General features: G+C 31.8%; 1 protein-coding gene across 4 annotated transcripts in view; it reads left to right on the top strand.

Annotated features, from left to right (window-relative positions):
• The window catches only part of LOC105197710 (synaptotagmin-5), a 71,194-nt gene that overhangs the window by 38,330 nt on the left and 19,798 nt on the right, over positions 1 to 13,066 (top strand). The window contains exons 2-4 of one of the 4 annotated variants that reach the window (XM_011164203.3): positions 3,541 to 3,586; positions 5,332 to 5,495; positions 12,295 to 12,609. In XM_011164203.3, coding sequence (XP_011162505.1) covers positions 12,337 to 12,609 — 273 coding nt within the window. In that variant the 5' untranslated portion in view covers positions 3,541 to 3,586; positions 5,332 to 5,495; positions 12,295 to 12,336. Of the gene's footprint in view, positions 1 to 3,540; positions 3,587 to 4,452; positions 5,093 to 5,196; positions 5,496 to 12,294; positions 12,610 to 13,066 lie in introns of those variants that run through there. The other 3 variants (XM_039454662.1, XM_039454661.1, XM_011164205.3) reach the window with 3 other exon arrangements.

The following is a 13,066-nucleotide window of genomic DNA, read 5'->3' as shown; positions in this document are numbered from 1 at the left end:
TTTTAATTATTTAATTAACTATTCAAATTAATGTCAAAAAATTATATAAGTTTAATAAAAGACATTATTGCATTCCTATTATTACATTTCTATTTTTATTTTTTGCTTAAAGACTGCACAACCTTTCTTGTGTTCTTTATAAATTTTTAATTAACATGTATTACATGATTTTAATAAATTTCAAAAATTTAATAGTTTCTATATAAATCAATGGGGAAGAATATTTTTTTGCAATTTTTTTTTATATTTATGAGAAAAAATCATTATGCAATAAAGAAATTAATTAATAACATAGATATTTATAAATATAGAAATTTTTTTTATAACAATGAAATAATGCAGAAAAATACGCAAACATTTATCAGCGGTTGGATAAAATCAATCAGAAATGGATTCTACATTATTCGCTGTTCATAAAATAGAAAATGTGTGTGTAATAATACCCTTATCGACATCAGAAAAAATAGAAAACGGCTAAACTTAATAAGAAAAGTGACAAAATCACGATATGATATGATTATAAATTTATAAATAAAAGTAATAAAAATATATTTAACCGTTTGATTTTTTTTAAACGAGTGATTGATTTTTTTAGACCTTGGCTTCGGTATAACATTGTACTAATGCTTCATCTTTGCATTTTTTTTATTTATTTTATTAACATATTTTTCTTATTGTAATTTCTAATTGTAATTTTAATAAGATTATTATTATTATTATTACGCACCGCAAAATACAAAATTATTGATAATAAAGTTTTGCACAATTGTCATGTGTGGACATTTATATTTTATATTTATCATTCTATATTTATTTATTGTTGTAATTTAAAACAAAATTGCGCAGTAAGTAGATAATAAATTTAGTAACTACTTCATTAATATAATATTAATAATTATATGGTAATTATTTTTAACAAATAATTTTAACAAATTATTAGAGTGTGAGAAGTTAGCATCTCAAGTGTGAGCACCTCACGATTAAACTGCGTATTAATTAGCATCCAGCACAGTTGCATAGTTCTTGATAAGTTTTAACAACAGTTTTGTCAAATATACTGTAAAAATCGCGGCTTTAAGAAATAAGATGCTAACTTCCGACAATGTCAAACAGCATCTCACCGTATCTTGAATCTTTAACGGTGGGAGAGTAAAAATCCGTGGAGTTTTGAAGTCTGGATAAATTCAGTGAATATGACAATTAAAATCCAATAATTATAAGTAATTATTTAAAAAAATATACAATAGTGAGATGCTACAGTTTTGGCACGAGTTTTAGGCTGTACAAAAGTTTTAAATGACGAATTACGTTCCCACACACAAGCTAAAGAGTTGTGACAGCTAGCGCACTTCTAATAATTATAAATAATTATTATGAATAAAAAATCCACACGATATGGAGATGCTGTGATACTGTCGCGAGTTTTGGGCCAAAAATATTTTAAATCATGCATTGTGTCGCTACACACTAGTTCGTGAAGAGTTGCGGCTCCTGACCCGCTTCTGATAATAATAACTAATTATTATTAATAAAAAATTCACACGATGGTGAGATGCTGTGACACTGCCGCGAAACGCTTTTTTAAAGAGTTCTGTGTACGAAAAAATATTTTTCCTACAGTTCTCAACATATTGAAGCGCTTTCCGAAGAGTTGCGGTCGATTCCGATATTAGTTAATCAACAAAAAATTAATAACTTCCGAAAAAGTCGATTTTTCGCATATATGGGTGAGATGCTGATCTTTTTCAAAGAGTTCCGTGTACGAAAAAATATTTTTCCTACTGTTCTCAACATACTAAAGCGCCTTCCGAAGAGTCGATATTAGTTCATCAACAAAAAATTAATAATTTCCGAAAAAGCCGATTTTGCGCATATACGGGTGAGATGCTGATCTTTTTCGGTGAGTTTTGTGTACGAAAAAATATTTTCGCACATTTTTTTTTTGGGAGTGCCGTTTAATTTTGGACTAATGGACTTTTCATAACTCCCATTCGATAGAATCCTAATTCGAGGGCCGGGAATCGCACCCCCGCTGCTTGGCAGTGAATATCTCCTCACTGGGGTATTGGGCATGGTGACCAAGAAAGACGGCGCACCGCGATGTCCCATGCCGAGTGCCCATGCACGAGGTAATACCGGGCCGTGTTATGGCATGTTTCCCCTCTGTGCATGTTGCGCGGCTGTCTGGTTGCGTGAGGTTTACACGCTCTGTCTCTGACGATCGGTTCGGTCCTAAGCGGTAAGAGTTCGGATCGGTTGCCTTGAATTCGCACGTTTCTCTTGCTCTCGTCTACCATCCTAAGGCTTTCTTAGATCCTTGATACCGTTTTTGGATTCTTTGGATCTGGGGTTGGAGCTAGTGAATCACGTTTAATCTAATTTGGTCAGAACTTAGTCTTGTAGGTTAAGCTTGTGTCGAGAGGCTGGCTCTCATTTCCTGATTCGTCTAAAATGCTAGACGTCGGCAATGAGTACCTTCTCTCGTCCTGCCGGAGTGTTTTGTCGATACTGCTTGGATATAAGATTCAGTGAGCCTGATTAAGATGATCCGTTGGCTGGGCGTATGAGTCAATTTTAGACGTGATTTTTGTGAGACGAGATGCTTCGGATTCAATGCCATTGATTTTGTCTTCTTCCGCGTGGGGCTTATCTTTTTCGGGGGTGAGTACGTGTGCGTCCTACTCGCCGAGGTGCTGAATCCACGGGAATCCCTCTGAATGGGAACTCATATCACAGGTTTTATAAACCCGAAGTGCCGCAGTATCGCGCGAAAAAATTTATAAATAATAAGTCGCGCGCAAATTTAGTATTATTCGCCAGTGTTCCGCGTGTGCAACAAATGAAAGAGCACAACCTTGAGGACACTGAGAAGAGGAGGAGGCTTGGGAGAGGCATCAGGCCCCAGCGGAGCAACCTTGGGGGAGGGGGGGAGGATAAATATAATTTCTTATTTATATAAATTTAATAATCTTTTTCCCTTTCTTTCGATGTTATCGCTATAAATTAAAAAAAGTTACTTAAAGAAAATTTATATAAAATTTTAGACACACTTAGAGAAAAAAAATATTTTAATTGATGAAATCGTTTCTTTAATATGGTTTTTTCAAGTTGAAATGAAAATACCTTTGCGGAAAATAAAAATTTATTTGATTTTAGGAAATGACGTTATTAGCCTTTTTAAGAGTAAATAAATTATTTGTTCATTGATTTAATTCTAGTAAATAATTATTTAATTCAAAGAAAGTACTGGCAGAAATGTAAGACACAACTTAGTTTTTCTAGTTTTAAAAATATATTTCTTTTATTTAAAAAGGTTTGCGTTACACGATCAAACTATTTCTTTAATTCTAATAAAAGGAACAATCATCTTTGAATCAAAGAAATTTTTTTTAACCCTGTAGCAATACACAAATTTCTTTGAGTTAAACAAATATTTTTTGACTCAATAAAACCTTTCTCTGGCTGTATAAGAAATAACTTTTGAACTTATTGATTTTGAGCGCAGTTTTAATTTTTAAATCTTATGTTTGTATGTTACAGTAATCACTTCGTGGCTGATTAATTCCGCTCGTTGCGCATCGGATCGGTGAGTCAGAAATCAATTTCCGTATGTTTTTATGTTTTTTAAATGCCCTGCGCAGGATCAAAGAAAAATACAGATTTTTTTAACTTTTAAAATAAAACTTAATAGAAAAATATATCTTGTACGTCATACTTTTATGTTATACTTTATTTTTTTCTGTATGTTACTCGCAAGCTTCTTCTTTATCTTTAAATAATTTATGTTTGAACTACTTTTACCGCTGTAGCATTAAAGTTGTTTCTTATCGCTATAACTATTATCTAACAACAGTATTTTGTCTTCTGTATCACATTCTTAAGTAACTTCATTCTTATTGCGAGATAAAGTCAAATACTAGAGAACTTACATGCAAATATAGGCGTATTCTTATATTTGCGCGTGCAAAAACTTTAATATTCCTCTCCATAATGGAATTCTCCCTTCCGTATTTTCATTATTTTCATGTGCGTTACATTCCAAGCTCATATTATATATCTCTTCGCGCATTATGTCTTTGACCACTTAATAGTCAATTTAACACATAGTAACGTGTTCTTTATAAAAAATTTTTATGTCTCGTTCACATATCTAATAGACAATTTTCACGTTGCAATATAAAAGCAAGACATGATATCGTTAAAATTTTATTTGTTATCGTATTTTATTGTTTCATTTTACACGAATAGGAAATATTTAACAAAATAATGAAAGTATTATCTCATGATTTTTTTAAAACACGCTTTATAACAATTTTTTTTGCTTCATATTGTTCCCTCTCATTTTCTCATATTTTATAATATTGTTTTATGTAATTTCTTTTAATTATTTAAAAATTAATATTTTTATGTGAGAAGCTAAACATATAATTGTTTAAAATATCATATGTCATATAGCATTATTAGTATTTTAAATAAATATGAATGTGTGCATAAATATATCATTATTTTTCGTTGCTCGCCCGGTCGAAAGACAATCTATGCACGTCGACAAAGACATAGAGGAGCATATATGATTGTTGACCGAGCCTGATAAAATGTCTGACTGGTTTATCAGCCCTCTGATAAAACTGAATATCAGCGGATGTGTGGGCGGACTGCCACCTGACATTTCTCTTCCCTCTGACATGTACCTTACGTGCTTCTTTTCTATTCTTGTTTCTCATTTTCTATTTTATATCTCTTGTTTGCGATCAGTATTGTATGTATTTTCTTGCCTTGTTTTCTTTTCATTTTGCCTCTTTTTCCCTTTTCCTTTCTCTCGTCCTCCCTCTGGTCTCTCCGTGTCTACCTCAGCGTTCTCAAGTTGGTCTCTATCTGGTGTGCCTTCTTTTTCATCTACCTTACTTTCTTTCTCTCATTCCCTACCTTTCCTTCTCTCCTTTCCCTCCTTTTTCGTCTTGTGCTCAGCGATATCTCTCGATCTCTCCCTCTCTTTCTCCCGCTCTCTCACACCCTCCGTCTCTCACCCCAATGGGCTAAACTCGCTGGAGAGGTTCAGTCGTTGACGCGCCGTGAAACCTGCAACAACCACGTGAGTTTATCATCAATTTTTAAAAATTAATGCGTAAATGACATCGGGAAATCTGTCTAATCTTAATAATTATCTTTTCTCATTATTATTAATATGCTCATCAGGATTAATCACTGGATAGTCATTTTAATTGCGTCGAGTTAAGTTAACGTTGCTACAGAAACCGGTACCAATTGTAATCGTTATTTTACAAACAATATTTAAATGTAAAAGATATATAATCGAATCGATTACGTCAGCTGTCGGACGGACCATATCATATTGCCATTCTACTGAACGTTCGGACTAAATTGTTTTCTTCAACGGAAAACTGACTACAATGGGATTCTTCACTTATCGTCTTCAGCTCTATCGAGTCGCTCATGGCTCTTCTTGCTATTGAATCTTATAGTTTATTGCGAAGGTAAGAAAATATAATTACTATAATAAATATTTTTTGTTGATGTTCTGTTATCATATTCACTCCATTGCGATGTTAATACTTTTAATCTTAAAATTATCTTTAGATTGAAAAAAAATTTATATCTTGTTTATTTGTCTGCTTCATAAAATAAAACAGTATAGTTTAAAAGTAATATATAATAATAATTGAATAATATGAATAATCATAAATTCTGTAATCAATATTACATTTTGTTTTTCAAACAAATTATTAGAGATACGTTTTACATTTAATTCGGTCATATTGAGAGCGAAGAAATTATTAAACAAATTAACATTATTTTATTAGATTCTCTATAATATCTAAACCGAATCGCAGTTTGGTTTTAAAGCAATGCAATAGTCATGCAAGCCGATAATGTAGTTCAATTGCGGATCGATCGTTGCCAATTTATTGAAAGATTAGCCGAGTCGAGATTTCGATAAGGCGATTGCACCGCGGAAAATTTATAAATAGCGCATGGTTACCCGTTTATCAAAAGTCCAACGTTGGTCGTTTGTAACAGATAAATACAAAATCGAGCATATCCGATTATAAAAAAACCATTTAGAATTGTTTTTTTCTTGGTGTTTCTATATGATCATGTCTTTATATTGCGCAAATAATTGTATAATTATAATTACATTAAAATGTAAGATAATTATATATAATAATGCTTTATTAGATTCATATGGAGGGATTTGAATCCTAGAGTGTGTTTCTCAAAGACGATACACATAACAAAATAAACATGATCCTACATTATGCCTGATTACAACATAATGAAATCAGAGACACGATCATATAAAGACTAATTTTGTAAATAATTGTTATATAATTTCATTATTATAATAATGAATTATAATAATTATTTATAATTATTATAATTTTATTAATTCATAATTATTATAACGCTCAGTCGAGTAAATATAATTATTGTGTTAATTTGCTTGAGAAAGCATTGCGACTTTTCAATGTGACACGTTTTTTAACAAAAAGAACAATCAGTGCTTAAGCGCCATGAAAAAAAAAAATTGCTGCTGTGTATTTTATGTAAAAGAGCCGTAGTCTAGTCGAAAGTATTGATTTGGCAAGACAGTCGTAAACAGAGGACAGAATTTGTTACAATGATATATCGTGAGCTGAGTGTCAGGTACACGATACAGACCGCTTATCCTTCTCAGCAGACAGGACAAAAAAGGTACAATTTATCTTCTACGTATAACAGACGTTATATTATATTATATTTCCAATCTGTCTGCAACATTTTGAAGGCGCGTAATTTTTCATCAGATTTTATTATTTTGAAATAAATTATACTAAAATTACATTAAGTGTATAATAAATCTGACAAAAAATGAGAAACACGCGTTTGCATAAAGAATTACATTTCTTTTAAAGTAAACAGAAAAATTTAATTAGCCTGAAACTTGACGTAGTCATGTGGTTATTTTTAAAAATACGAGACGCATAAATAAATTGCATTGCCTACTGCAAAACTATAAAACAAAAAGATGTAAAATAAAATTGTGAAAAGTGACCTTTCATGTCATCCGTCATGATGAAGCAATGACGTACTCGGGGGCTTAACCGGGTGGAAAAATGAACATTTGCATGGCGAAACACTAGCCATGTACAGTGGCAATGCGATTTTATGGCTTTCCACGCGAGTAAGATAGATGAGCCTCTAAATTACTATACAATGAATAGATTCCCCCAGGAAAATTCGCACATAAGACGTTGCGTTACGGTTGCGATTAATGGATATTCGCGGCATTAACATGACAATACGCCGGATATAATCGGATTTGTCTTTTACCTTGGTTTTCATGCGGGAATATCCGAGGATACGTTGCATCGAATGGACGCATTGTAGCATTGAGGCATTGATGCCATTGTATAAAATGTTGCGCGTGTGCACACATCGCACGACGAATTTTCGTTAGGGAATGCTGTAACGAAATTATGGTTTCACGACTTACGCGTACGCCAACAACTCCTTAATGATTTTCTCAATGAAGGAATAACACTTTGACACAGCTTTCACGTTTCACAACGTTTCGTCTTAAAACCGAAACACTTTGAAATATATAAATTGACCTGAGTTCTCTTAAACTCTAGACTGAGATAACTGATCTTGTCGTCGGCGACCTTTTAACGATCGTAAGTGTCTCTGGGTGAGTTATTAAGTATAATTATCGCGTTAATCTGCTTGAGGAAACATCGCAAGTTTAATGATACGATTTGAATGAAAAGATGAAAATAATGTCTGACGACAGATAATTATGCTAATAGGGTTAATTAATGCTTATAGATTTCTCCGTAATTGTATATAATGAATAACTGATATTTTTTATCTTGTGCTCATTTTGACTATTAACGACTCTTACATTAGAATAATTAAAACGAAATCTTTATAATAATGTACAAAGTATATTCGGATGTGTAAAATAAATATAAAAATTATATTACATTTTTTTCAAAGATTTAAGCAACGTAAAAAATGTTGAGTTTCTTATAAATTGATCTCTTATTGTATCTGTTCTGAATAAATTCTTACAACGGATGCTTTCACGCGTCTTTGTAGTGTCGCTCTTTCTAGTTATTATAGACAGCGGATCGAATATTGGATCTAATAACTGCACGACTCTCCCGTATATTGTGTTGTTATTGTCATCCATCATTGTTATCATATTATTGCCAGGATACGAAGTATTAATCACTTACTATCATTTCGAAACAGTATGTTATCATTAATTAATAATGTCATTGATTAATATCTTTATTAAAGTTTGTTTTAATTTCTATCTCTTTATTAATCCTGTTGCCGACAAAATATTTTTTTTCTTTATAAACTAGAAAGCTAAATGTATTATATTAAAAATAAAATATTAATTGTTTTATAAATCATATAATACTAACGCTTTATATATTGCCATTTTTTTGCTATTATTTTTCTTTTTTTTTTCTTTTGTTACGCTTTCACTCAAAAAAGAAGCGTTTCATCTTAAAATATAAAAATAATTATTTTTGTTTTTTAAGTACTTAAAAACATTTTAGTTTTAAACAGTGCTCAAATTTAAAATACTAAAACTTTTAAAATTGAAATTTTTAATAGCTGTAAACGTTTTAGTATCTCTAATCTAAACCATTCTAATACCATTATAAAATTAAAACATTTTTAAATATATAAAAACGAAGACAAAAAATCCAACATTTTAATATCTTAAAATTAAATACTTTTTTAAATGTTATCTGTGCCTTACATTTCGATATCACACCGGATTATTTATTCTAATTAAAAGCTAGACAATTAAGAGTGTCGACATAATGAGAAAATTCCACTAATGTTAATTTAGAACAGAATATTCTGTAATCTTTTTGCAAGAGAGATAGATTTGTAAAAAATTAAGTATAAAATGAAATATAAAATGAAATATAAAAGAGGTTTATATACTTTCCACTAATTTCCTTGTATAAAATAGCTTTTGGTTATAAACCGCACTGCTCGCAGCTGCAGTAATTTAAATTGCAAAGAGAGCTGTCCTAGAATTGAAATTTTCAAAGTCGAGATACATAACTGTACTATTTTCACTCTTGTCGCCGGATAATCCGAGACAGCTGTAATTTGTGTTTCTCGGTATCCGGCTTGATACGATGTTGCTGTTTACTTCGGTGCTCGCTCATTATTATTCAAGAATCACACGGTTCAGAATATACCATTCACGCCTACGTACATCACTAGGGTGCTACAAAATTCGAGTAAATGGAAAAATACCGCAATAAACACCGTTCAAGTTTATTAAATAAAAGCATTGCTCAAAACTAATAAAATTACACGGAATTACTTTTCGTCAGTAAAATCACGAAATCATTTTTTATTCAGACGTTTAGAATTTCTTTTCATTGACACGCGGCCCACACAAAGTCTCCATTTGGGTCATAAGACGTCTTACAGACGTCTAAAAGTCACATTTCCAAAAATAATCTTAAAACAAATGTTCTTACATGACCCGATTCGGAACGTTGTGTCGAGTATCTATTCGTAATCTATTCGTAATAGATCTATTACAAAAGCGTCACATTTCTTCATTTTCTAAGAAAGACATCTTATGATTCGCTGAAGGTATTAAATTACATTACAATTGCTAATAAGATTAGTGGAACTATAGCAAGAAACTTCTTGTTCCTCTCAAAGTACATGTTCGAGAGATTATTTAAGGAGCTTCTAAAAGCCGCGATCGTGTTAAAAATTTTACGTATATTGACTTTGTAAATACTTGCACCATGGTTCGATAAAATATTCATAGATTGTCCGCGTCGTCCGTTCGCGCATCAATATGAGGTGAGAGATGAACGGACTGCAAATTCTAAAACAAGCTTTACACGATCGCATTATTAAACAATTTTGCGAGTCGCGAGTTTCTAATGAAGTACATTTGATTGGGAGTACAGCTGATGCGATTACGTTCGCGCGCTTCTACCATAAACTTCTCAAATGTGTTGCGTAATGGGCCAATTTCCAAGCGAAACTCGAAATTCGGAATTATGCCGGTAAAGCATACATCGCGAGAACGGAATTGCGTAAGACGTACTTTGCATATTACACGTACGTGTTTATGCGAATGAAATGCTTGGTTAACGATCTAACGCTCGTGCATCTGCAACCCCCGAGTAATCTGTGATCCGGAAAGGTCACCTAACGTACGTTTGTTTAATACGAATAACCCATTCGGAGCACATATTACGTCACGTCACGTAATTCCCCTTGGGAATACTCAAAGAAATCTATTACATTGTCGGAGCTCAAAAATTGGACGAGTCAGAAGAAGAAATATGCGGAAAAACGTGTCGGGAATTTTCGTGAAAATTTCTCAACGCGAGTTTGTTTAAACTGAATAGCATATTGTTTTTGCAAAGTAAAACAGCGGTAACCGAGATGGATCAATCATAGTTTCTCAAGTTTCTCGTGCGAGCAGCCACGGAAGAAATATTAAACTCGTTTGTAATTTCAGTGTATGCATCTTACGTAATAATAATATGATTTTATAAATTATTACATTCAAATAATATTTTCTCTACTCTATCGTAATATTTGATTATAATATACAAAGAAATCAGAATAACACGTAAATATATAAATTAATTAAACTTTTACAAATATGTACACAGAAAGAGAATCTGTGCTTTTAAATAAATATTAAATAAATACAAAATTATAATCTGCAGTTACAATATTCGAAATGTTTGTTTAATAAAAACTTTTGTTATCATACCATTATGTATATGACTAAACATCTTTTTATGTTGAATAATTTCTATGAATTGAATAGTCATTCACAATTATTCGCAATTCCTACTTCAAAAATGAATAGAGCTTACACAGTAAAAAATAAAATGTAATTTTAACATTTTTACATGTCCCAGAAAGTCCAGTCTAAATTTTCAGTTAACTCAAAATAATTCAAAAATGAAGTTAAAATAACTTAATATAAGAGTTATTTTAACTTAAAATTTAGAGTGGACTTTCTGGGACATTTTATTTTTTTACTGTGTATAGTCACCTATAATAGTGATTATAAAGTGCAACACTCTGTAAACAAGGAAATAGCTAGAGATTGCAAACGGATAGGTATAACGAAGCTGCGGTATAGAGGAAGTAATTCATTACCAACGCGCGTTAATTGCACAAGATACTTTTACATGCAATACGTTTGACAAACAGAGAACATGTTGCAATTGCAACGTAGTTATCTGAATCAAGATGAATTCGCTATTCAAATGTTAACTGTGACTACAGGTAGTTTTAAACAGTTTTAACAATTCAGTTCGTTATCTTTCTGTTCTACCTTTCTAACGATTTTGATCTTTACGATTTAGAATTAATTCGGCGCAGCCCCAATTATGCTAATTATCAATTATTGATTTTACTCACGACTCGAGCATTACCGATAATTTCTAATTAAAATCGTAGTTCAATTAACTATTTCAGATTAACTTTAGTAGTTAGTGGTTTGCTCCAATAAATATTAATTATTACTTCTCAATCATATGATTATGATGGTGTAGCCAGTTTTCCTGGCGACAATAAAAATCGGAGTGTAAAATCGTAAGGAAAAAATGACAGAAGCGTAAACGAAACTTCTAGGAAATAAATTGGAAAAGAGGAACGTAAAAGAAACGTTTGAAGAGATAAATGTTTTAAGAGAAAAGAGACTTTGGTTCTTTTATGTTCGCTGTTCCAAAGTATGTTTTCTACAAGTTTTCGCGTTTATGCTTCTAACACTCTTTCCTCACACTCCGATTTTTATTTTCACCTGGGTTGCTCGATGCGTTAATAAATTTAATAAATTTATTTGACACGAGTTTCCTATACGAATCGACATACTGCGATGATACTATTAAAACGTTATTGCTTCATCTTGTTTATTAAAAGTTTACTTCGTAAGTCACTAAAAATAAATTAATTTAATGAAATATACTAGGTTCTCTATGTACCAAATTGTACTGTGCGTTTGATATAATGTTTTGCAAGATTAAAATAAGATTCAAAATTTTAAATAAGAGTCTCCATGTTGCATAATTATACATATCTAATTTTCTCTAGACTATGAGCGAAAAAACGGACGTTTTGTGAAATAGAAATAGAAATTCAAAAAAACAAGGTTCAATCTGCAGAGCTTCTAAAAAAAAAGCCACGTATCATTTAACTTAAACATTTTTTATTTCAAATTGTCCAATTATGCAATAGCGCGCAAGCGTTCTGTTATTTTCTTTAAAGGTCAAGCAAGAAATATTCCATCTAACGCAATACGAAAAAGGAATGATGGTATCGTCCGCAATATTCGGAGCGGCCGCCGGCACGGGATTAGCTCTAGTGGTGGCCATGACAATCGTAGTTTATCGTTACTACGCTGTGAAAAGAAAGGGAAAGTGGAATTGGAGCAATCTGCCGGATCGCTGGCCGGATCCACCGAATATCAGGAGTAGCAAAGACGATCAGCTTCATCATCACCACTGTCACGCTGCGCCGACGTCACATATGCTCGACTGCTGGAGGAAGCCACAAAAAAATTACTACGCTGTACAGACTGGGGTTAGTAGTTAATTATTGGTTCGCTATTGATCAGCTATATATAATATTAATGATCCATAAAATTATTAACGGTCATTCATTAAGGTTATTCATTCTTTCTGTTACGCTAGCAGAAAATTCTGAATTTCGTTCGTGTCTTTAAAATCCATCATTTTTTGTATTCTATTATAAATTGCTAAAGCAATTGAAAATTATTCACTAGTGTAAAATTGTAATATATATGCTAACTCGCTTTCACCGATTCAAGACAGGTCAATTTGACTTCATTACGTGACTTTTACATTTTTTTTTTTTTTTTTTTTTAATTTAAAAATATATAGCAGAATAAATTATGGAATAAATCGATTCCATCTTGGGTTGATGAAGATTAATAGAAATATGCTATAATTTGAATATTAATAGACGATCATCGTTATTCGATTACTTATCCAGACAACACGAAGTCTAAAAGTGGGTC

This window comes from Solenopsis invicta, chromosome 10 (genome assembly GCF_016802725.1).
Source record: "Solenopsis invicta isolate M01_SB chromosome 10, UNIL_Sinv_3.0, whole genome shotgun sequence".
NCBI classification, from domain to species: domain Eukaryota; kingdom Metazoa; phylum Arthropoda; class Insecta; order Hymenoptera; family Formicidae; genus Solenopsis; species Solenopsis invicta.
Note: the sequence above shows the minus strand (reverse complement) of the source record. Positions and strands in the feature narration are given on the sequence as shown.